Source organism: Amblyomma mixtum, chromosome 2, assembly GCF_055824585.1.
Source record: "Amblyomma mixtum isolate Tamu chromosome 2, ASM5582458v1, whole genome shotgun sequence".
Taxonomy (NCBI): domain Eukaryota; kingdom Metazoa; phylum Arthropoda; class Arachnida; order Ixodida; family Ixodidae; genus Amblyomma; species Amblyomma mixtum.
This window is the reverse complement of record NC_143013.1, coordinates 6,238,947-6,264,515: the sequence shown is the minus strand read 5'-3', so window position 1 is coordinate 6,264,515 and position 25,569 is coordinate 6,238,947. Positions and strand designations below refer to the sequence as shown.

Sequence of the window (25,569 nt, the reverse complement as noted above, 5' to 3'; positions counted from 1 at the left end):
TAGTATTTCAAGCACCAAACTTACATCTACTGGCTATGTCACTTCATATGCTTTAGCCAGGATTAGCTTCACTTGTACTATCACCAGTAATACAATATCACAAGCCTTGTTCTTTATTATCAACACTGCAAGTGTAAAATTATTGCAGCGTAATAAAGACAGCAGCAGCAACAGTCGAAAAATATGTTAGAAAGTTTCTTTTGGTAGACCATCTAGTGCATTACTAACTACAAAATACAGACAACTTTCTTGCCCATTATTGCTTCATGACAGTGGTGACAAGGTGTTCATAATGTTTATTAACCTTGTTCCAATGACAAAAATAATAAAAGGTGCTTGACCCATGTTGACTGGAACAATTACATACTACCAATGTGGTGTCACTGCAGACCACAGTGATATCTGTAGCCTCTATCTTGCAACAAACATATCACGATATTTGTACAGGGTCTATTGAAAGCAAAAACACAAAAGAACGTCTTGGAGTTTAAAACTGCCAGGGTGCCTTTTTGTGAAAAAACTAAAAACAGCACAGCCAAAACACGCAGGGAAAAAAGTGACGCAAGTATGCACACATGAAATAAAGCATTACAGGTCATAATCATATCTGATATGAACTGTACCTCAACAAGACACAGCCATTGGCAAGAGAAGCAATATTTGTTAAGATTTGAAAGACTCCTTAGTTTTTAAGGCAATACATCTTCACTTCTACCTGTATCTGTACTAGTACTGGTGGTTTTAAATATATTAGAAATGATGACAAGCAAGTTTTCACACCAGAAAGTGCTTCCAGAATGTGAAGATACTAAGATCTACTGTAAATTTCAGAGAATTAGCTCTAACCTTAGGAAGTAAAACGTTATCGCTTTGGGAAAATTGTGCGCCATGATAAATGGCCACCGTGCATCCATTTTCAACGAAGTGACCCCAGACGATGCAGCAATAAGGGGAAAATATGGGGCCCAAATCAGCGTGTGCTTTAGCTGGGGTCGAAACATTGAGGCTCGGAAGAAGACTAAGTCAAACTGAGGACAGCCCAGTGAGCTATAGAAAGAAAAATGACATGGGTACCAGGCAGGAAGAGAGCAGCGTGGGAGAGAACAATATGAGTTAATATCTTAGCTGCAATTAACAAGAGGAAATGGACATGAGCAGCACATGTGAGGTGGAATACAGCTAATCGATAACACCTTACGGTAGCGGAGTGTATTCCAAAGTAAGCTATATGCAGCTGTGAGCGGCTGGAATCAGAAGAATGTCAGGTGGGCAGATGAAGTTAGGAAGTTACCAGGGATAGGGTGGCTGTAATTGACACAGGACAAGGCTGATAGAGCAGAAAGCTGGGCAAGTTAGTTAATATGCGTGGTATACAAGGCTGATAGAGAGCGACAGGGAGAGGCTTCGGCCGACAGTGGACATAACTGGAGTCACAGCGATCATGCAGTCAAGAATACCGAGAGACTGCAGATGGGAGAAGAACTGAGGTGGAAGAGAACTCACTCGGCTGAGCAGTCCTGTGGGTGCCCAACGGCCTGGAAACTGAGCCGGTCCTGAGCGTCCAGCGTGCCCAGGTGGTGCCGTGAGAAGAGGGCCTGCTCCCCCTGCTCCACATCACGCACCTCCCACAGGGTGTGCAGGGTCAGTGACTGCCCATCGTGGCTCAGGTGGAGGAAGGCATCCCGTGCCTCTGGCACTCGCGCTATCTCCCGGTACAGGCTCACTATGTTGCTCACCTGTGCAAGAGGAGGGGGGACATCGATAGTCACAATGGTTGCAAAAGAGCTGCAAAGTCCAGCTATCACTGGACGCCAAAATCTGGCAGCTAGCAAGACATGCACGAAACCCGCGAACACTCAACATCGCTTACCAATGCATGCAACTTTAAAGGTATACTGAAGGCGATGCCATCCATTTTTATTTTTTGCAAATTTCATTGTTTGGCTCAGTTTGGCTTTCTGTAGGTCAGATGACATTTGTTGAGAAGCAAAAAATGTATTTATATCCAGAAATTTTGAATTGATAATGGAGCATTTCTTCTTGTCACTCTATTCAAACTAGTGATGCCGACGATGTTGGCAATATAATTGTGAACTCCGTGATTGCTAGTGTGTTGAACGGTGGTGCAGTGTGGCCTCAGAGATCATCACACAAAACAGGTACTTAATGTCATCGCACTTTAGTTATGAAAACAGCCTGTGGTGGTGATACTTCTTTTTGGCCTTTTCTAGCTTATAAAAGCTAGAAACCCTTTATCATCACAATGCAATAATGAACCTAGGCCTACTTCTATTTGCCTTTTGGTGTCCAGTTAAACGAGACTCCTGTGATGCAAACTGGGCCCGCCCTTTGTTTACATAATGTGATATCCAGAGAATGCCTCAGGTACCCATTGGAACCAAAATAAAAATCATAATGTTTGATATGTTCACCTGCTCCAGAATAGCATGTTTTGCAACAATGCTGCTAGCCGACAGTGGTGAAGCTCATAGGAAGAAAGGAGATAGCAGTCATCACAGCCTACTCTTCTGAACAAGACCTACTGAACTACAGACCTGCACATTTGGCACTGCTCCAGCGCGCATGTTCTAGTTCATGCCTTTTGCCGCTAGGGAAAGACACCTACGGGAAGCGTGGCGCTACATTATACCTGTTGAACAAGATGGCCTCCTCCATCATTTTATTTCAAAGAAGGCAGTTTCGTCGTTTGTCCACGTAATCATTAACATCCATTTATCTATGCTAGGCACGGTGGTGCTGACGAAAAGAAAGCGGATAAAAAGAAAGACGTTTTTTGTACTCATCCAGAGCGAAAAAACTCGTTATTGTGGATATTTTTATCGTTGATGTTAAGATAGCAGAAGAAGACGAAACAAATGTATTAAATATCTTGCTCAAATTGGCAAACGATGATGATGATGACAGCAGACGAACAGGTCAACCGAGCGCCCTCAACGGCCAATAAGCTAACGAAAGTTGGCGCACGCTGCTCCATAGGACCCCGCCAAATGTGCAGGTCTGTAGTTCAGTAGGTCTTGCTTCTGAAATTGGTTTGGTGTGCAGTTTGTACTTGTATTTCTTTACACTTGCGCAAAACAAGATCTGAAAAACTAAGTCCTTAATTATCAGTAGCTTTCTCACTTGAAAAAAAAAAAAAAATCGCGAAATGCTTTTTTTCATTTTCACAACAAACAAAGCACTCATCATAATCAAGACAGAGTATGAGGCCAGTTGTGTTCAGGGTAAGAAAAACATGCAAAACATAGCACAGTTGCTAGGAGAGGTTCCCGAGCCCATTCCTGTATTCCAGCAACTTGACACAGATGCACTCTTGTCAGCCATCAGGCACGTGTTTAGCATGTAGTACAGGATGTTCAAGCCAAAAAAGCGAAAATATACAAAAACTAAAGTAAACACAAAGCAGTTGCCTTTTTTTTTTACCCATTAGCAAATAAAACAAAGAAATCACAAATGCAGAATCTACACGCAAATGGGATGCTGAAAGAAAAAAGGCAGCAAATCTGCAGGCCAGTTGCCACATGGCGTGTTGCTATTACCAATGCTACTGCAGTCTGTATCCTGCATGCAGAAATTAAAGGCTAACAGAAAGCCTGTAAAGTTACTGTGTATTATTTTGCTACAAAGGAGTACTTTAAAAGCATTCATGGACGCTCGGTTAAACTGTGGCTAATAAAACAAAACTTTGAACTTTTGAAGCAATTCTAGACAAACTGCATGACAGCAAGTTTAATCACCAATAACAAAGATTTCACCAACACATGAAGCAGCTAAATGCATTCAGAGATGAAGTGAATTTATTCTTTTTGTGTCATAAAAATCTTTACATGTACAAAAACAATTTTTTCAGACAGAGTAGATAAAACTGAGCAAGACCAATGGGCAAAGATAACTCTGGCATCATGCATTAAAACATTAAGTTAAATTGAAGGCTTATTAATAACACCAACATTTGTTAACAACTTGCAATATGTCAAAACATTTTTCACCCACGTCCACTGCACCAGATTTCTTGGTCATTGCTAGGTCGGCTCGGCTGCGGTGCTGCAATGCTTTCAGTGTCCCTTTTTAGCCTACTGTAAAAGGCGCGTGACAAGGAACGCAAAAGATAACAGCGCAACGCCGGAGCTGCGACGCCGGTCGGGCTCTATGGGTCGGGGCTGGTCGGGGCTTCTGCAACGCTAGAAGCGGTCACAGTTGCACGTGCCTTCCAAAGATGGCGGCACAGTAAGGAAGGAATTACGATATTTTCCACTGCTTTTGTATTGCGTACTTCATTTTTTTTTAGTACGGCTGTCACCACAAACTGTGCATTGGCCAATAGCACTTCAGACAGCACGGAAAAAAGTCGGGCTGCAGCTGCAGCTGCCTGTCGATCATGCGCTGCCAGGAAATGAAACTGCAGTAATCGCAAGAGCAAAAGAAAAATAGCCCACCATCAGTGGCAGAGGCGGTTACAGCTACGTGGGCTACAGATAAGCAATCGCAAACTAATCTGCAAGCGTGTGAGCATGCTTATCAAAAAAAAAAAGGAATTTAAAACACTCAAATTTAAAACACAAAGCGCTCAAATTTCGTACAGTGGCGGCACCTGACGGTACGTGGGTTTTTCGAGGTTGGTTTTCTATGCTCAGACGCGGTACATGGCGGTACTTGCCTGTCTCGCTACTCGACCTCTCACTGCAGAAGAATTTGACTCACTCGTCTCGAAATTTCGCTCAGTGCACGTTTAAAAATCCCCGGGTGGTCGAAATTCTCCGGAGCCCTCCACCACACCACCCCCACTTTCTTTCTTCTTTCACTCCCAGCCTCCCACCATCCTCGCTTCTCTCCATGCGCGATTGGGGCAGTTGAGGCGGGTGGGGTGTCCAGCGAGAAATGATGCGCTTCTCAACGCGATTTAAATTTCGTCTCGGACAAGCTCGACATAGCCGCGTAACCGCGTTTTGATTTTAACAGACACCGCGCAGACCGCGGTGGCTCATCAGCCGTTCTTGAAAGCGCCGCACATATGCCTGAAATTCTGAGAGTACGCGAGCGGCTGGCGGCACAGAGAGTGGTTTGTCCTGTTTTACCAGTTTAACCAGTTTCCGATTACCGGCGCTTCCAAGCCTGCGATAAACCGGCCAGGTGACGCTCGATCGGGACACACCATTCACAAGCATATGTAGCGTAAGTGTACTACATACTACGTTTCCCATTGCACTAGCGTAGTTCCGTCAGGACGTCATTTTAACCTTCGTAAAGCACCGTCGAAAAATGGTCACAGTGCTGCGGAAATCGCGGATGCAAAGGAACAAAGTGGTCCTCGACGTAGCACGAACAGATGCGGGCACCAGGAACTGTAGCTTCGATACCTTGCAAGAACACATCGTTTTTGAAGGGGCCGCGTTTAATATTGTCAGGCAGGAGGCCTTGTAAACTGCACAAGACAAACCGCTAACTGTAGGTTGGCTGGTGAGCACGAGTTCGCGCAGGTTCGACGCCGGCCGCGGCGGCCGCGTTTCTGTACAGGCAAAATGTAAAAGTGCCGAGGTTTCGGTGCACGTTAAAGAACCGTGTTTGATCGACTTTAATCCAGAGCCCTTCACTTCAGCGTGCCCCAGAGGCCTTCAGTGACCAGCGGGGTCGTGAGGCGTGTTGAAGAAACGTGCTCATTCGCGGCTGAACCGTTACTTTCGATGACATATCACAAGACCGTGAGCAGATCTTGGAAGTCGCCAAAGAGCAACAAGAGTTGAACAAGCAAGCGCACACAGCCGCCGCAGTGGGCAATGGGACGCCAAGAACCGTGAAAAAGCCTTATCCTGAAAGCATGCAAGTCTACGGTTTGCGAGCACTAGGCGCTACGGTGATTTACGACACCGGCAAATGCTTGGGCAGTCGACAGACTGTGCAAAGGGGCAAATTCGCTCACTCAATTTCAGTGGAATATGGAAAACATTCCCAACAAGTTACGCACACTGCTTACTGAACATTAAAAAATACAAGTAAGTGCTGCAGATGGGAAGCAGTGTCTGCCCAGTCAGATGACTAACAGATTGAGGCATGGTTTTTGGAATGCTTTGCTGCTTCCACACTTCCTTTGGTAAAAATTTCCAAGTGAGAATTAGGTTCCCCAGATATGCCACACATGTGTGAGGGCTATGCAATTTATGGAGGCAGCCTCTGATAGTTTCTAGGATTGGTGCTAAACACACCTTTGACTAAACATGAAAGTCAAATCCTGCGAGGCTGTGTCATGCACAAAATTGAACAATAATACTGGAGTGTTTAAAACCATTAAAACCAACCTCGTGCCACAGCAGGAAGCACAAATATACACAGTAGCCCCAATATCATAAAAATGGGGTGTTGGAAGCTGTTGTCATAAGAATTTATTTTTAATATTGCTAAGCAAGCAGTGAGCAGCATTTCATGACGTTATATTTTTCATGCTGTGAACATGGCGTTACATGGCAGAAGTGTGCGACTCAGTCAACCATCAGTATACGGCCTAACTAACCTTCAACACTGCAGAGGGTGACGTCTTAGCGTGGATAACAGCTTTCATTTGCATTTGGTGCAAGAATGTTATGTCACCTTCCGTAGTGACTAGTTCTGGGCATGCAATGTGCCTTGAGCTGCCCACAGCAACCTGCTGGTGTTGCAGTTTTGCTGACAAGATAAGGAAGTAATGTAGAACGGGCTTTATCCATGTAATTTGTTTGTAATACATCCAGATAAGAGGTCGGACATTACGGAGGGAAGCAGAGTACAGAGTGAACAAAACTGTAAAGTAGAGAAGGAAGTGCAACGAAAGCTATTTGTTCAAACTAGGATAAAGATCACATATGCGGATCAATATAACTGCACTTGCTGCAGCAGGATTAATTGGGAACACCAAAATAAGTAGTTAGATGTGGTTCTGAACAAGCATCCAGCGTAGACACCAGTGACCTCCTTCTTCCTTTATTCTTTCACTCCCTCTTTTATGCCTTCCCTTAACCCGCTTCAGATGTCCACCGAGATATGTGAGACAGTTACTACATCATTTCCTTTCCTCTAAACCAAAAGCAAGACCAAAAAACCTTGGGAAGGCATTCCCAATTGACAACTGTATGCGGCAGAAAGAAGCGACACAGTATACTGCTGGTAGATGCCGCACAGCTGGTGAGTTCACCAACATGGGAGGAGAAGAAAAGCATTTAAGGGCCTTATAGTTAATACTAAATGCAGCACATGTGTTTCTCTCAAGTCAAAAGTATACAATTCACATCCAATCAAACCAGCTGTTGCCACAGTAGAGAGACCACACGCTAGACAGTAAAACCAAGAGAAGCACAGGCATGGGAGAGCATGTCTAGGGCATCAGATATGACAATTAACTCTGCGCAATTTCAGCACTAGAACGCTGACTGTGAGACAGAAGTTTGTGCTTAAACTTACTCTTAGTGAGAGACCAGCATTTCTGACAATGACTGCTCATATGCCAGCCTCAAAAAGCACAGGAGGAAGAGGGAGCTTACGTCAAGTGACTCGATGCCCTGAAGCCTGAGGATGGTGGACATGCGCTTGCGTGGCAGCTACCCCTGCATGGCTTTCTGGTGCTTGCGCGACGTCGAGTGGGACCTGATGTCGCTGAGCTTGGCAGTGAAGGTGATCTTGCAGTTCTTGCAGAACGCTATGCAGGCATTCTCTGCCACGGGTGCTAGCCAGCCTGTTAAGCAAGGCAGCCAGCAAGCCAGGCACAAGCATTTTACCATTCAGCATGAATGCATAATGTGATACTCCAGCTTACCATTACGACTACAGAACCAAAGTGTCAAATGCACCTGTACTAACGCACTCCCCATGCACTTACTGGGACGTGAATATGTCACCCTAATGCATAGGTCGGCACACTCACTCATGAGTGCACTCATATCGCCTCACTCACACTCACACTCACGTCTGTGAGTGTGAGTGAGTGGTCGCGAGTATGAGCGGACGTGAGTGTGAGTGCGAGTGAGTGGATGTGAGTGTGGGTGGTCACGAGTGTGAGTGCGAGTGAGTGGTTGTGAGTATGAGTGGACGTGAGTGTGAGTGCGAGTGAGTGGATATGAGTGACGGTGGTCATGAGTGTGAGTGCGAGGGAGTAGATGTTAGCATGGGTGGCTATGAGTGTGAGTGAGTGGATGCGAGCATGAGTAGAGGTGAGTGGCTAGTGGACATGGTTGATGAGTAATGTGAGCGGACATGAGTGGCAATGAGTGGCTCTGAGTGGACGTGAGTGGCAGTGAGTGGACGTGAGTGGATGTGAGTGGTGAGTGGACGCGACATCGAAGGCGGCCACGTATGTTTCGCGACGACCGCTTAGCTACCTTCATATTGTTGACAGCTGAGGGAAGTCAATTTTCACTACTGAGGACGCCCGAGGCAGCATAAGGCATCATGCCGGTGTCATTGGACAATTGAAGCAGAGGATTCCGCTGGCACGGAAACGGCAATCTTTCGCTGCATTTGTAGTTCACCATTGGCACGGGCGCAGACCCTTCGCGGATGTAATGAGCTGCTACGATTTTTGTGAGATCCTTTATCGAATTTCTCATTTCCAGTCCTGAATATATAGACAGGTAGACAGGAAAATATTGTCATGCTCCCCACACTGCTCGATCTCATACACACAAGAGTTACAATGCTTACTGCTGAAACAACGAATGTCCGCTTCTCGGCAATAACTGCCGTATGATGGGATCTCCAGTGCTGCAGTGGACTCTTAGGCTTTTTCCTGTGCCCAGGTGTGCGCATTGCAGAGCTCTGCTCTGCCCGTAATTTGTTGATTGGGCCGGACCCACGCGAAAACCTGACCTACTTGGTGCAGCTATTGAACTGCACAAGCTCAGCTCAGGCCCGAAAACGACGCGAAAACCAAGTGCGCTTTTCGGTATGTTTCTATCATGCACCTGAAGGCGCCCAGCATCGCAGATCAAACATGTGGTTTTTATTTATTTTATGCATAGCATCAGACATGGTGATGCCTTTGACGCCCAAGGAGATATACAAAATGGTAATATTTTATTTTTAATTTGCGCGAGAAATGATTGTTTCGTCCCGATGGTGATAGTGAAGTTCACGGTGCTGAGCATTGTTTGAACGAGTACGTACTTGCGTGAAGAATACGGGACCCAACAAAGGAACATACACCTTTGTTGTGTACCGTCGTCGCCCAAGTACGTACCCGTTCAAAGATGAACCAACTCACCCAAACAAAAGTATTACTTGTGCATTGTTCATTACGCGAAGAAATCCTCTACTTGCGGCCCATTCCAGCCATTTTCCTTTCCGTGAGCAAATCACTCGATCATTTGAAAAACAAGCTCCATTTTCCATGAAGCAAAAAGTATTCATAGTAACCACTTGACTCCAATGTGTTCATGCAGAGTCACGGAACGTCATTGTCAAGGAAGTCAAAATATTGGTAATTAGACAATATCCATGACTATTGTCAAGGCAAACTCATTATTGTTACTTAGATACCGTCATAGCCGCGCGCACAAGAAAGGGGGGAGCCCCCCCCCCAATCATATAAACACCCTAATCGCCAAGTCTGCGCCATACATTTACTCTGTCGGACCTGTTCCGTCATTGTTTACAGTGCAGCGCTATGACCAATCAGGTTTTTTAGTGGCCGAAGACCCATCATGTTGTGTTCAAAGAACTGTTTACTTTGCCGGGTCATTTTGAGGCAAGCTTTGAGGTTCTTTTTTTGCAGTAAGAGTAACAAAAAACAAATCTGTCACATTTTCTGGGGTTTAGAGAGAAAGGAATTTACTCTGCAAGCGCGATGTTACATTGATGCTTTCGCGACGCAGTGGCTGCCTTCCTCTGCAGGTACTCACGTGGTGAACAAAGGGAGGGGAAAGCCTCAATGTGCTTGCGAACGTTTCAACAAGGGGGCTGTCTTCGTCTGGGTGAAGACGAGACCTCTTGTGGAAATGCTGGCAAGCACCCTGAGGCTTTCCCCTCCCTTTGTTCACATTTTGAGTGTGAAGAAACCAGCGCCTTATCCTTTCTATTCCGTATATTCCTCTGCCGATGTTACACATTAAAATAAAAAATACTGCTGAATAATATCTTGTATATATTGAAATTGGTCAAATGTTCAGGGGAATCCCCCAAGGTGGAGTAGATTTATTGTCTAAGCGTCTTAGCTGACGCTGAACAGGCACTCACCGCCTCAGCAGCAAGCCCGGGAGCACACGTGCGTAGCATTCGGTGCATGGAATATGCGTGATGAGTGACCACTTCCTTCGAGCATCGATACTGTTGGCCAATAGCCCTACAAAGCCTGGGCGGCTCGCCTCCCCATCTTTGCGACTCAGGCTATGCTAGGGAAGCCACGAGGGCAGTCGGCCGCGGCAATAAATCTCTCATCCCCTCCGTTGTTAGCAAAGAAGGAAAGAGTGAGTGAACTTGAATGAGAGTGAGCGGTCATGAGTGTGAGTGGAAATGAGTGTGAGTGAGTGGTTGTGAGTGGGAGTGGACATGAGTGTGAGTGCGAGTGAGTGGGTGTGAGTGGTCATGAGTGTGAGTGCGAGTGAGTGGTTGTGAGTGTGAGTGGACATGAGTGCGAGTGTGAGTGAGTGGTTGTGAGTGTGAGTGGTCATGAGTGTGAGTACGAGTGAGTGGTCGTGAGTGTGAGTGGTCATGAGTGGGAATGTGAGTGAGTGGTTGTGAGTGTGAGTGGACATGAGTGTGAGTATGAATGAGTGGATGTGAGTGCGAGTGGCCGTGAGTGTGAGTGTGATTGAGCCACCTCTATTGGTGCCGAGGTATGCCCTAATGATATTATTGCAATGATATGTTCAAACGTTGTTTGTGTAAAGAGAAAAGGGCATTGTCAGTTGTACAAAAAAGTGAACAGTGGCGTGTGGGGACAAATTTGCTGCTAATTAAAACAACAATCATGTCTTAATTTTCTATGCCTTCAAATGCATAATCTTCATTTGGTTTGGTTTATGGGGTTTAACATCCCAAAGCAGCTCAGACTATAAGAGGCGCCGTAGTGAAGGGCTCCGGAAATTTAGACCACCTGGGGTTCTTTAATGTGCACTGAAATCGCACAGTACACGTTGCCTTCTGCCACTATTGCATGACACAGCCCAGGAGACCTTTCTTCTTTCTTTGGCATGAAAGGTTCAGGTTTATGGAGGTTTAATGTCCAAATGTGACTTAGGCTATGAGGGAGGCCATAGTGAAGGGCTCCGGAAATTTCGACCACCTGGGGTGCTTTAACGTGCACTAACATTGCACAGTACACGGGCCTCTAGAATTTCGCCTCCATCAAAATTCGACCACCACGGCCAGGATCGTACCCACGTCTTTCGGGTCAGCAGCTGAGCGCCATAACCACTAAGCCACCGCGGCGGCTTTTGGCATGAAAAGATTTAAAATTTAGATCTCTTATAATGTTAGCATCTCAGTTCAGTGCATAATTCTCAATGCTCTAGATGGTAACGAGGAAGTCTCCCTCTGCAGGAGGCAGCCCCACAGCACTTCTTTAGGACACAGCAAGTAGTTAAGCAACAAGTGTGGCAGAAACAAGTGTTCCCACGGATACCTTTGGGTGTAGTAAACATGGACTAACTTTGCTTGCTATCACCATATTGCCTCTCATATTCAGGTCTCATGTAATATTTGGGTTTCTGTGAATATTAGTTATGGGGAGCAGACTTCCACTTCCTTCTCAGTGTAATGCATGTCTCAAGACTATATTGAAGACACAGAATAGATGCAAATAGATACCACAGCTATGCAGAAATCAAGATTTTCAATTTTCAAACAGCAAACACGTACTGATCTTGAGAACATAAAAGTAATGCTGCGATTAAAGGTGAGGCAGTAATAAAAAAGAAAATTATGCACATGTAGGAAGAAAGTAATGAAGAAGAATAAGCGAGTAGATGTGGTTTGTCAAAAAGAAAAAAGAATTCAGTGGCAACAAAACACCATGGAAAATTCACTTCTTTCAAGAAAGGCTCAGTCAAAGCTCTGTAGCTGTGAAACTACCGTTTGAATGCATATATCAGGTATGCTGCTGTGTGCCATGGTATATGATATCATGCAGGAATAATTTCAAGCGTACTGGTTGCAACATGGAGTTTAAAGCTCTGCCTTCCTGCTATCTGACATAAGTACAAAATGCACTACAGCTGCCCAAAATAAAGTTTCATTTCAAGATAAGCTTATGCCTATGTCACATAGCGTCACACCCTTGAGGCGGCGCTTAAGTGTCCCCTACAATTTTTTCATTTATTTGAGAATTTGCTTTGCAGCATGAGAGACGAGAAGTGGGTTTATACAATGAAGTCCCGTTAATTTGAAATCGCTAAACTGTAACTTACGGTTTATTTGAGCTGAAACCATGGTCCCGCCAACATATCCTTGTATTAAAAAGGTGCCCCAAATTTTTGGTCTTCTTCAAGTTGAAATGAATTAGAGTCGACTGCACGTACATCACAGTCTTCCGGCAGAAACTGAGTAACTTACAGCATTTCAGCAATTCCTCAAGTCTATTTTGAGTGGGAGAGATTCATTAGAGGGGTACACTGGAACTGATTGCTCCCTCCTTCTTAGAGAAAAACTGAGGGACTGCTTCCTGTGACCCTCAGTTTGGGAGGCTGAACTATTTGTGTAAAATATCTGTGAGCCTTACAGCCAGTCATATGTAACAGCAAACTTGCGCAGATATACTTGTGCTAATTCTTTCAAATTCACTCAGGAAGTGACACTGCACAACATTGGGTGAGAAGGCATGAATACGGGAGGAAAAGTTCCATGCAACTATATGCATGATGAAATGAGTGGTGCTGTTACATGCTTGACACTGCAGGCATGCAAAAGGAATTTTATTTCAAGAAGCTGAAAGATAGTATTTGATGCCACACGTAAATGTTGCAGTATGCCGCTACTGAGAACTGTTTTCTGGCTACTTGTGCTGGAGTGGTATGCCACATGTGCAGAATTTGTCCCGCTCTACTTGACATTCATAGATTGCTGGGTGTCTTCATAGCCTTCCTGGTGCAGTGGTGCAGCGATGCGTCACTGCCCTGCAACGGCAGGCGCTGCCATTGGTGGGGTTTGTGCGACCCAGATTGCTCTTGCCGAGCAACCTCTAACTATCAATCATTAATTTAACTGTCACCTGCCAGAGTACGCAGTTTGCTCGCAGTCCGGTGAGCAGGCTGTAGCGACGTCACAAGGTTTTGTGAACTAGGTTGCCCACCTGCCACGTAGGTTGCTTCTCCGGGGATTTTTCGTGTATTTTTCGCTCACAGTTGATGCCGCCGGATTTTCTGCAACACGAGCTCCTTAACGCTCTCGCGTTAAAAACTACCAAACTGCTTTAACACTTGCACTGCCATTACTCAACCCAACAGATATTTCACTTTGGAAGTGAAATTACTGCATTACTCTATGTAATGCAGTACAATGAGCACTGCTATGAACTTGGTTTCTAGAACTGAAGTACAGCTCAGTATGAGTGGATTAAGCTTGCACTACACTTTCATACATGTCATAGCCGCCGTGGTGGCTCAGTGGCTATGGTGCTCGGCTGCTGCCCCAAAAGACGCGGGTTCGATCCCGGCCGCGGCGGCTGGAATTTCTTTGGAGGAGAAATTCTAGAGGCCCGTGTACTGTGCGATGTCAGTGCACGTTAAAGAACCCCAGGTGGTCGAAATTTCCGGAGCCCTCCACTACGGCGTCTCTCATAGCCTTAGTCGCTTTGGGACGTTAAACCCCATAAACCAACCAACCATACATGTCATACGCAGAAGTAGCCAAAAAGTTTTCATGGAGAAAAAATGATACACGCAGGAAAGGATTGGCCATGCCCATTTTTCATTGCGCCACCGCGGTAGCTCAGTGGTTATGGTGCTTGGCTGCTGACCTAAAAGACACTGGATCCATCCTGGCCGCACTGGTCGAATTTCAATGGAGGCAAAATTCTAGAGGCCTGAGTACTGTGCGATGTCAGTGCACGTTAAAGAACCCCAGGTGGTTGAAATTTCCGGAGCCCTTCAGTACGATATCCTTCAGACTATTATGAGACATTCCAGCGGCTAAAACGACACGGACGAAAGTAGACGAGACAGGACGAACGCCGGACTTCAAATGTCTCGTCTACCTTCGTCTGTGTCGTTTTAGCCGCTGGAACTTTCACAATAGTACTAGCAACCAACTAGCGCAGCTTTCTACGCTTAATGACATACCCTCATAGACCGAGTCAATTTGGGATGTAATCCTCCATAAACCAAACCAAACCGTTCTCACTGCTGGCCAGTGCATTCTAGCTGTTTCCTCTCAACTAACATCAGTTTTTTAGTAATTTTATGTTGCTTGTACACCTCATTGTATTTATCAGGAAAAGCTAAACAAGTCTTTTTAGTCAACAGTTTCACATGTGACTTACAAAGTGTTGTTCAGTTCTTCAAGTAACTATATTCTGCATAAAACGCCTGGAAAACGAACAGCTGCTTAAGCAGAGTACAAACATCATGCTCTGTCCTCAAATTTCTGCGTGCTAAATTTGTGTGCGTCGTGTGGCGAGAAGCCCGGGCGATAGCTTCGCCAACGCTTCAGCGAGCTAAATGCTTACGAGTTTGGTCACGTGAAAATGGAGTGAAGAACCGAAAATTATGAACTGAACATGCGCGAAGTCTAAAGCACGCGCCCATTTGCCCGCAGCACATATGTTGGCGACAGTCGTTATGCATCTATCGAGAAATCTGCGCTCTTGTTCGCTAGCAGGAAAGGAAAGCAATTAAAACTCATCTAAAAAGAAACAAAGAGCGACTTGTGATAACGCCTTGCGCGGTCATTCTCGGTGGCGCCGACAGTCAAGCAGTCGTACGCTGGTCTTGAACACCGGCCGAAAATTTAGACTTATATCCCGCCTTCTGCTTTCATGCCATAGCAAGAAATAAACGGCCGCATCACACGGCGGTCGGGCCACTTAAAGTGCAGCAATAAAGGCTGAACTCCATGTACGCGAAAACTCACGCGAACGCGACAGCGGCAAGCGACGAGCGGCACCGTCGCGCGAAGCGAAATACCCGTGTCGCTTGTCGTGTCGCTCGGATCTGCACTCACAGAAAATTTCGCTCGTCGCCCGGAAGTTGCCAACGCGATTAGCCAATAGCAGCTAACCTGGCAGCGTACGTCACTACCGAGCCTCTTGCCTCTTGCTGGCTCTGGCAAAGATGGCGCTGACTCTGGCCGGGAATCTTGCTTCACCACCGATTCGTCGTTGTCGCTACGCTGTGCCCCACGTTCACGGCAAACTAAATGCTCACGAAGCTTTCGCTTTCTCTGAACTTGCGTCAACCACAAAATTTTAGCGATAAAACACCCCAGATTTTCAGATTGCTTGTGTTTACTGTGCTGCTAGGCTTAGCGAGTATGCGTCGTTTGAGGTCAGAAAGCGCGCGAGGTTCAAACAGGTGTGCGCCATGTGTGCGCCCCACGTTCAGGCAACATGGCGGCGCCCGTGACAATAAGGAGAGGCCCTTTCCACACAACACCATGGGAGAAAAATGTGGAGGAAGTCACGTGGTTTTTTTCGCGATCGGGAGGCCACCTAGTCCGGGCAGCTTAGCAACGGCGTCGTAGTTGCTGTTTGCAAGCCGGGCGGTAGCAGACGACCGCGGCGTAGCAGTTGCGGTGCGGCGTACTTTTCTCAACTGCTCGAGTTTGTTTTTGATCGCGCTCACAAGCTTACGTTGGCGCCGTTCACTCATATCTCAGGCGGAATTCGCTGCAAAACTCTCGTTGTTGCGTGCATTGATTTCAACGTGCTCGACCACGATCGCACGGGCATTTCGTCAACTGCGTCACTGCTCGGAGCAGTCGGGAGACCGCCGCTGCTTACTGAGGAGCACTCGCGCTGTTCGTTTACCAGTGATTCAATACGCCGTGCGCTAGAGAGGTCGTCGGCGTATTGCGCGGACGTTTCGCGTCCTGTGCGTGCAGTGTGCGTGTGCCATTCGCGCTCCCGTTTCCATCGGCAGTGAAACCTCGTTGCTATTAGGCGTGCTCTTGCAACGCTCTAGTGATCGTCACTGGTGTTAGTGTAACTATTTTCGTTTTTCGCGATTGCGCTTGTGTGAGCAGCGGGGGCCATGACATCGGTGGAGGGCAATATTTTAAAGGAAGCCGCTGCGCTCGCTTTGCATGCTTGCACGCCCCTGTTATACGCCGCCGGTAAAAATGAAAAGATAGGGACCCTGCGCTTAAACAATACCTTAGAGATTTTTTTCTTTAATAAAGGCGAAGGGTTAGTTTTGTTCACTGCAATATCTACATAAAGATACGAATGCACACAGGATGCCGAGAACTTCATTTGTAAAAAAACATTTATTTTCTCACAAAAAAACAACTCGCACGAAAAAACGTGGCTATTTACAATACCTTCACATCATATACAACAACACAAAAGCTTCTGCTCTATAACAAAGTCATCAACTGCAAACAAATGACATTTGTCAAAACTTCAACCCCATACGCAAACCTGCGCTCGGCTGCAGGTCCTTTAAAAAAAGGCACTTTTTATTTTCGCGATACCTTCATTTGAGGAGAATGCAAAGGATTAAAAAGTAAACTGACGTAAAAAGGTCTGTTAATAATGGGGTGAACTGTGCCTAGAATTAAAAGGAGTGCCATACGCCGTGCGACGGTGAAGAATAAATGGGCACTCTTATTTTCGTTTCCACATTTCGTTTCCACATTTATTTTCGTTTCCAATAAATAAATAAAACATGTGCCCCCCTCGAACAAAATTTCTGGCTACACCACTGCTCGTGTGGAATTCGCGCGGCTAGGGGCCCGCGTTTCTCGCGTGTGCTTAGTTGTCCTTCGCCCACCGCAGTAATTGAAAGCGACGGTCACTTCCCGTGCTTACAAGAGTTGAGGAACAGGGAGGAGATTTTCGATACCGGACGAATGCCCTTCCCGGGAATCGGTGGCCGTCGTGGGCCCACGAGGGGCCCACGCTTCTCGCGTGTCCTTCACCTCACCCGGTGAAGGCTAATTTCGAGCGCTGAGCTAAACAAGCAAGTATACTAGTTTCATCGAATGCAGCCTTCAACTTCAGAGTCCCAGGGACGGGCGTTGCCAAAGGGGGGCCACCGCAGTAATTGAAAGCGAAGGTCACTTCCCGCGCTTGCAAGAGCTGAGATAAGTATTTTTCTCGGCTGCTACTGATTGTGACCAGGGCCGAGCAGTTGGAGACGGCGCGGAGACGACGCAGTACGAAGCAGTAACTGAAAGTAGCCGCCTGTCTCACACGGGTATTTCCGCTTTATTAACTTCTCCGCTGACGAACACCGGCATAGGGTGCCCTAAACCGGCCGGTAAGCAGCCAAGCGCCACCAGCGCGGGGATCTGTGCCCCTGCGGTAGCATGCTCCTTCGTTGGCTTTGAAACGCGCGCGCAGTAGTCGAGGGCGGGACTTATGCGATGACGTCAGCCCGGACAAGATGGCGCCGAGCTGGTTTCCGGCTTCACAAAATGTCACGTGACGGCCTCTCCTCTCTTTTTCCTTCCTCCATGCAATAACATAAAATGACATGCAATGACATACAATGACAAAGCTGTAAACACGTTTTATTTGACATTTTTCTGCCCAAAATTTTAATCCTTGCAAATAATGTGACTCTTGTTATAAACGCAAACAGCTTTGCGGTGTATTATGCCAGCAACACTGATTGTCGTCTCCGTTTCGCGTTCGCGTTGTCGCTATGCATGGAGCTTGGCCGGTGGGCGAAGGAGCGACAGCCAGCCGTCGTCGCCGCGCCGCCTACAAGTCCAAACGGGCATGTGTTGGATCACCAATTCAAGCAATCGGAATGGTGTGATCAGTTGGAGCCCTGCATCGCGTTGTCTTCTTCTGTGAAGATAGCAGCGAGGCAGAATGTCTGTATGACCCAACTGTCCTTGAGAAACACATCTAGTCTCTCTGTTCACAACTCTGTTGCTTGTGGTTTGGTTGGGAATACCTTTATTTTGTTGCTTAGTGGGTGACGGCAGAACTTCAACTTTTTTTATTTGAAATTGTACAGAAAGCTTGGGAGATGTTGCTTTTAATTACTGCTTTTCCTTTCTCGCAAACAACAATTTTATTCAAGGGATACATTTTATTGGGACCCTGTCATAGTAGTTGATACTTAGTGTTGTCATTTGAATGGTTATTTTCAATTTTATTCATTTTTTTTTACAGGGTTATGTGTTAAGTCTAGATCACTTCATAAAGACATTTTATTTATTTTGTTGTTTTTTAGGCTGCACATCATGTTCTGACTACAGTGCTGTGTTGTAGAGGTTCTCATGAACGCAACATTTGTTGAGCACAAGAAGCTGTGAGAGTATTTTTAGGTAAAAAATAGTTGTTAACTGTGTCTGACTGTACTTTCCTTGAGATGATGCGTGACCCGGTCTGGTAATAACTTTATAGCTTGAGAAGCTGTGTGACAAAAATCAAGCACGCCCATAGATATTTGCAGTTCAGTGTGATGTATTATTTTGTGTTTTCATATTTTCCTGGTGTGTAGATCTCCTCGCTTGCAGTATGCATGTGTTATGAGCAGCTTTTAAATGGGGGCTTTTATTTTTATTCGCTGAAGAAGCTAGCTTTTTTTTTTCATTATAGAATGTGTCCACTGGCAGTAACGCACATTACAATTCAGTTTCATTTGCAACTGGATTATGACAAATATTTGTAAAGAAAGAAATGCAGCCAACGGAGATCTGTTTTTCGTGTGTCACCCGCTTGTACATTATCATTATCAAGCGTCTAAAACGAAGCTGACAAAAAGTGCTTTGAGTGGCGTTAACTTTTGTGTTGTAGCTTGCATTAGCCTGTGCCCATTTTTATTCGAGCGTTAATGTAGCCAGGCGACATTGTCATAAGGCTGCACACAAACTTCTTTTCATATCTGATGACAAAATTTCCCTCCCCCCCCCCCCCCCCCCAACCCCTCCAACATTTAATTTGTGCTCTAAAAGCATTTAAACTACTTTTTCGTGAAAAAAAATTTTACAATATCTTGCTGGAATATTCTTGGGAGGGTCCTTCGTTCCGTAGCGGGACAACACGGAACAGACAGCAGGATGGTGTGTCGTCCCCTTACACTGTGACAGGCCCTTGTAAGAATGTGACCCAGCAAGCCCAGCATGAAGTTTTGCTATCGAAATAGCCGGTCTGACATGGACAGTTTCATGTTCACAGAAAGTTAAAATTCTGTTCACTTGCTTGGTTCACTTACACTCGTGCCTTATGTGCAGAAAAATGACACCAAGTGCATAAATCTTCGTGAGGTGTTGCACAGACGAAGATAATGCTTTACCATTTCATGCCATTGGCTGTTAAATGATGCCCAAACTCCATTCACCCATGAATTATATGCATTCTTGACTCGGCATTTCTCACATTCACATAAAAGAGTTGTACAGTCTTGTCACATTTTTTTTTTCAGGTGCCTAGTAATTCTTATGTGAGGAACCCGTTGGTTTTCCGGTACACCAGATGCAAGCTTATAGCCAGTACTGTAGATAAAATATGGGTTTATCTTCCAACATGTTGCTGCTTTTCTTTTACTTACTGAACAGAGACAATGACATTCTTTGGAAGGTTGTTTTAATACATCTGAACAGTATTACCACTTTTTGCGTTTTTGAGCAGGGCATTGTATTCAAGTAAAAATTTCCAACTATGTTGCCGGTGCCTCCGTCATGGCGCTGGTTATAGTTTACAAAGCAGTATAAGTGGGCCTACTGTGTTTGTGCGTCACTGCCGAATGTATATTTTTTGCAGCACATTAGAAAGCATGTGGACGCAGAGGCAGTGTCGAACTTTTTTTCGACGTTATTCGCATTTCAGCGATCTTCCAGATATTTCGGGTATATTATAGAACTTCATGCTCACAGATTAGCATCTTGCAACAGGTTTCTTTAATCTTACGAGGACAAAGGCTGTGCTGGAAGTGAAGCAGTAGTAGTAGTCGAGAGTAGTGTAGTAGGGCATTTAATGGTTCAAAATCTAGACATGCAGCGACAACTCTGAAAATAATAACATCAATTAACTGTAGGCATTATGTATTAAGCACTTGATGTCATTTCTCGTGTGCATATGGCACAGGTTTTGAATACTCCGACTACAACATGGTTAGTGGCGTCATGCACAAATCTCTGTACGACTTACCTGGCTGTTTGCATCTCCTTTATCGGCACGCGTCACGCAGTGCCGATGCACATGTACAAAGTGTAAGAGGGCGCGTTTCGCTTTTTCTCGGTCTCCTACTTATATCTGACGCCATTTGCCCGACGTCATCGTTTTGGACAGAACAACGTCAAAAGCCAGAGAAACTCCCGTTCACCCTGTTTAAGTGTCATGTGAGGCATGTCCGTTGATGGGGAGTATATTGGAGTCCAGCTGGACTTCGAACTGTTGCTAACGCAGCCCAAAGTTTTCATCCACTGCTCTGCATGATGAAAGAGCACTACAAGGTTTTTTTGATCATCGTAGTCGGACACACGTCGTGGCAGTTTCGTTTCTTTCTCGCTCGTCTTGGCGAGAATTTTTATTTTAGTTTTAGTTTAGATACCGGTGTTGAGCAGAGACTGCTTCCACCCTTCTCCCCTACCCCACTCCTGTGTCCCGAGTCAGTTATAGAAGCTGTAATACACGAGTGTTCTACTGGATTTGTGCAAAGTACGTTGTTCTTTGTGTCTGGACAGATAGTGAACTGGTGTCTGCAAGTTCTGGTTAGCAGCGCAGAGGTTTCTATTTTTCTTGCTAGAGAAACAAATAAGCTAGTATATGAAGTTACGTCCCTCAATTATTTTTTGTGTATATTTTGCAGTATTTATTCCTTAATTTATCAGTACACCAAAGACGCAAGGTATTACAGGGCCCTTTTCTGCTAGCATTTTTATTTGTGATATATTTTTTCCACCTATGGTAGTATGTTCAGTGTTACTGTTACTTTATATGTGCATGATCCATGGGTGGGTGTATATTTTGATGGTGTCATGGTTTCTTCCATCAGTTGGTGACTACCCATCAAAGCCAAGAGTTTCTAGGCGTACAGCATCATTTAGTGCACATTCTAGCACAATGCTGTTAATTCTAGATTCATATTCAAGTGTTTAGATCTTAACGCACGGACAGAAACCACTATAAGACCAAGGCATTCACACTTATTATGTAAAACATTCTTCTCGGGGTCTTCATGGTGATCAGCAGCTTCACTAACATCTTTTATGGAACTAACTTGCATTAGAGTGCATTAGAAATTTCATTAAGCTACTATACAGTACTGCTTGCTTGAAGGATTAGATCTGGCACATCAATATCGGTAAGATAGTTAAGTAGTGGAAGTAAACTGAACTTTAGCACAAAGCAAGCGCACTTGCTGCCGAACTTAATCGAAGTAAGGGATGGCAATTAGACAGCGAGGTCTTGAACTGGAATATGAATCTTTCTCAACTAGTTGAAAAGTGGTGACGTGTGCTTGTAGACAGCAAGTCACACTGTTCTGCATGAATCAGTCTCTTAAGTTTGATTTTTTTTTGCTGAGAGAACAAAGCCGAAAGAATGTGCCAAGGCGAGAAATAAATGAAGAGGCACACTCCTCGCAAAGCACTCTGCCAAGGGAGTTAGCAGTGTTGATGTGCGAATGGTCTAAGCTGTTGTGAGTGGATGCGAGTGAACGGCACGAATGGGCTTGCAAAACTGTGCTGCGTTTCTGTGTTGCCTGTGAAGAGCCATCTGGCAGAGGTGCAGTACGCCACATTTCTCCTCGCATGTTGCGCTTGCAGCCATGCGAGGTGTTGCCCAGAGCAGAGCTTTATTTTTACGCCATAACCTACATTTTGCCAAGGGAGATTCTTTGCGAGAGGCGGTGGATGTGCAATCCTGTTGTCACTTGTTCTGTTGCAAGCGCGCACAGGTTGTTGAGGGGAACACATTTCTGGCGATATTGGTCGTATTTTAGACAAGTGCATATGTGCTAGATGTGGTATTACACATAAAATGTGAAGTCACACTGGAAGGTTGCCGGTGACTTGAAAGCAGGATGCAACATGGCAAGTGTGGGTGGACTACAAGACTGCAGCTTGTTAATTCAAGCATGGACATGCTGTTGCAAACAGCTTTCCCTGCTGTTGATGGCTTGTTCTCTGCGCATATTGGTCATGCATACCTTGTTCTCATGTACCGTGTAACTTTCTAGCACAACTTCACAGTGATGCAATGGTATCAAAAACTACACTTTGAAGGCACTTTCGAAGCGTTAGACATTTTGCCAAGTTTCAGAGTGAGCCACATGATGCAGCAATTCGTAAATTCGAATGGATAGATTTGATGCCGGATCTTCACGCTTGTTGAGATCTTGCTCACTGAATTACTATCCAGTAAAATGTTTTTAATTGTGCAGAACTTCTGTGCTGTAGCTGGCTGCTCAAATTGCATTGTGTGCAGCAGCATGTACTCGGCCTATTTAATTCACCTGTGTTGCTTGGAGAATGTAATTTGTTGTTTAAAAACACGCGCAGCGCTTGCAGCACAATGACAACGCAGTTCCAATTCCCAGGTGATCCATAACCTAAGCTGTATATTTTTTTTAAACACTCATTGCAAAGTTAATTGGTGTAGTCATTGCTTTACTATATTTCACATTTCCAGATGATACCATTTCAGATGTGCTGGTAGAGAAGGCATTGGAAGTCAAGTATCTAGGCAAAACGATACTAGCTGCTGGCTGAGGATACCTGTCGTAGTCTGGCTTCTTTGACCATTGCCAGATTCGAGAAGATGCGATCTTAGCTGCTCTCCAGGATTAATGCACATAATAAAGAACTGTACGACTGTGAAATGGGCCAATTGGAAGTCTTTAATATTTAATAAAATGTAATAGCCTTGAGCTTCTGCTATGCAAATCTTACATTGTTGTAAAATTTAGCATGAAGTATGTGCGACAAAGTGTAATAGATGCGACTGCAAGCCTGGAGAAGAGTCTGTTTATGGGAAATGTGTACCTCAGACAGAAAAGATTGGCACGGTAAACTGATAGCACGTTCTCTGAAGGAATTTCTGCGGGCAGTGCATTCAGAAAATTACTGTTCGTACGCATTGTAATTGCAGCTCTGTTGAGATTTTTTTTATCTTTTCTGCAACACATTCGATGAAAATCGTAGCGCAAAGGGTTGGCCTATGTGCAGGCACTGTTTGAAGTACAAGAAACTGAAACGGGGCAGGGTGTGTAGCTGTGGCCTTTTATATTTCAAGCAGCAGCTGGATGCATTCCCGCAGGTGAATGAAAAATTGAAGTTTGGAAATTGGCTCCCCAGAAATGTGCCCTCCACACTTGTAGTGTTTGAGCAAACTGTTTAGTTCCAGACGATTTGTAGCCTGTTCTGAATAGCAACATGTTCTCAGTGTGTATTCTGTGAGTGCAATGTTCTGAAGTGCGACTTGTGATATGTAGTAGTTGGAAAAGACTATGGGGATGTTTGGAGCTTTGAAGATGCGTTTCTGGTGTCACGTTTCAATATCTAGTGGGGCTGTGGGTTTATTGTGTGCGTATTTTGTGTTTCCTGGCACGATTGTCACCACCTTTTTTGTATGTATACACGGCTGTTATTAGTATCAATAAAGAAACATTCAGACTTACTGCTGTGCCTTGGAGTTGTAGTGAACAGGCCTAGCATATCTCCCACTTCTGCTGAGGACGTTCCCCAAGAGTCATGGAAGGAGAGTGCTGAACTTTTAAACAAAAATTCTAATTTCTCTTTGGTTTGTTAGGGCCCCTGATCATACTCTTTGCTGTGAGAAAGCAAACTTAAGTGGTCATCTCAAATCTATGTACTGATTCCTAACAGTGTATATGTTGTCCCCATGCGACACTTGGTTTCAAACCTCTGTACTTTAAATTCCCAAAAGTTTTAGTACTTAGCCTGTCTGGTTACAGTCTAATTCAAGACTGGTGGTAATCATCAGAATGATGAATGAAGTTCAGAATGTCATTTGGAAGACCCGCCAAAAGTTTTCCTGAGTACGGAACTGTTGAAAATTCAACACAGAATTAAATTCCTGACGCACTGCAATTGTGCAGTTACTTTCTGCTCTCACTTGCACTGGAAAACAGAAGAGGGAGGGACACTGATTTGGCGATAAGGCAAACATGGATGTGAATTTAATGAGAAAAGAAAGTTTTGGGCGCTTTGAAGTTTTCATCGAAAAAAATGACTCTGCCAGATTGCAGGTCTGACCAATATAATTGATGACCATGCAGATTACTAGAAATGAATACTATTATTTCACCAGTTTACTGTGAATTTACAAGCACTCTGAAGGCCCTCACGCGGGCAAAATTAAGTTGAAAGGCTTTATAGAATGAATGGTGTTATAAAGATAATTTTTTTTTCTTGATAAAATTTATGAATGCACCATAAGGGGGGGGGGGGGGGGGGGGGGGGGCAGAAAAACAAGGATAAGTTTAGTCATTTTTTTTGTATTTTGTGTACTCAAGCACATTGTCTCAGAAGTTCAGTTCACAAAACGTTGCCGACAGCAACGGCGCATGTGTGAACCTGGAAGTGTCTCTCGCAAGCCTGGCGCTCACATACACTGTTTCTGCCCTCAACATAGCAGTTGTCAGCAGTTTTAAATACTGCTGACAAGAAGCGACTCTTACAATGTGTTGTAAAACGTCTTTGGCATACCATTACCACCATAGCAGTAGCAATACCACTGCTGCCAGAGCATGATGTAAGCAGCAGCGCAGTAGAAGCAATGCATTAAAGTGTTCCACTAAGCAAATGCATGACCACTCAAGTTGTTCACGGTGACGAAATGTAGCCATCAAAAGTAAAATGAACGAATGAATTCATGCACCTCAATAATATCCAAATGAGAGACATGGCACAAATATGCTTCGTTCTATGCCACAAAATAACCTTGTGGTAATGCGATTCATTACACATACTATATCCATAACATCAAGCTCGTCAGAAGCTGTGCTACTGGCACAGGCACTTTTTTTTACGGACGCGTCAATGTCCACATCAGTTGATGAATTTCTTGAACCAAAGGACAGTGTTCACGAACATGTCGGCCTCCACGTTAACCTTGGACAGTGCGTGGTTGTCATCGTACACATACATCCTGAAACGGCAAAAGAATGGATTGTCATAAATCTGACACTGCAGTTAAAATTACAGGAGCTGCTATAGACTTTTAGTTTTTTTTTTTTTTTTTACAATTAAATGGTACTGCACTTGTAATCTGGAGGTAAAGTCCAGAAGAAAAAAACTGGTTGGGTGGCCCAGGCTCACAGAAGCAAAATGACACTGCTAATGGGACAAGAATCCAGTTGTGTAATTTTGCAGCTGGCACATCCAGCAGTGGTTGTTGCTCCATTTCAAATATATGTAAATGCTGCCCAATTGCTTTGAAAGAAAAAGATTTAGCCTGAAGCATTAGCTCCTTGTGAAAACATTTTCGCACCTCCCGGCATTTCGTCCTTCCTGCAC

The 25,569-nt window shown here is 44.9% G+C and overlaps 2 protein-coding genes across 6 annotated transcripts in view; both read right to left on the bottom strand.

Annotated features, from left to right (window-relative positions):
* The window catches only part of LOC149358296 (acylamino-acid-releasing enzyme-like), a 34,779-nt gene extending 27,090 nt beyond the window's left edge, over nucleotides 1-7,689 (bottom strand). Inside the window, exons 1-2 of one of the 3 annotated variants that reach the window (XM_089570332.1) lie at nucleotides 7,527-7,689; nucleotides 1,504-1,736 (exon numbers count right to left, since the gene is read on the bottom strand). In XM_089570332.1, the coding sequence (XP_089426458.1) occupies nucleotides 1,504-1,736; nucleotides 7,527-7,568 (275 nt within the window). In that variant the 5' untranslated portion in view covers nucleotides 7,569-7,689. Of the gene's footprint in view, nucleotides 1-1,503; nucleotides 1,737-1,870; nucleotides 1,931-4,011; nucleotides 4,239-7,526 lie in introns of those variants that run through there. The other 2 variants (XM_089570334.1, XM_089570331.1) reach the window with 2 other exon arrangements.
* A 17,278-nt stretch (nucleotides 7,690-24,967) lies between these two features.
* The window catches only part of LOC149358295 (acylamino-acid-releasing enzyme-like), a 36,681-nt gene continuing 36,079 nt past the window's right edge, over nucleotides 24,968-25,569 (bottom strand). For all 3 annotated transcript variants that reach the window (XM_089570321.1, XM_089570323.1, XM_089570322.1), the window contains one exon: nucleotides 24,968-25,201. In XM_089570321.1, coding sequence (XP_089426447.1) covers nucleotides 25,102-25,201 — 100 coding nt within the window. In that variant the 3' untranslated portion in view covers nucleotides 24,968-25,101. The remainder of the gene's footprint in view (nucleotides 25,202-25,569) is intronic.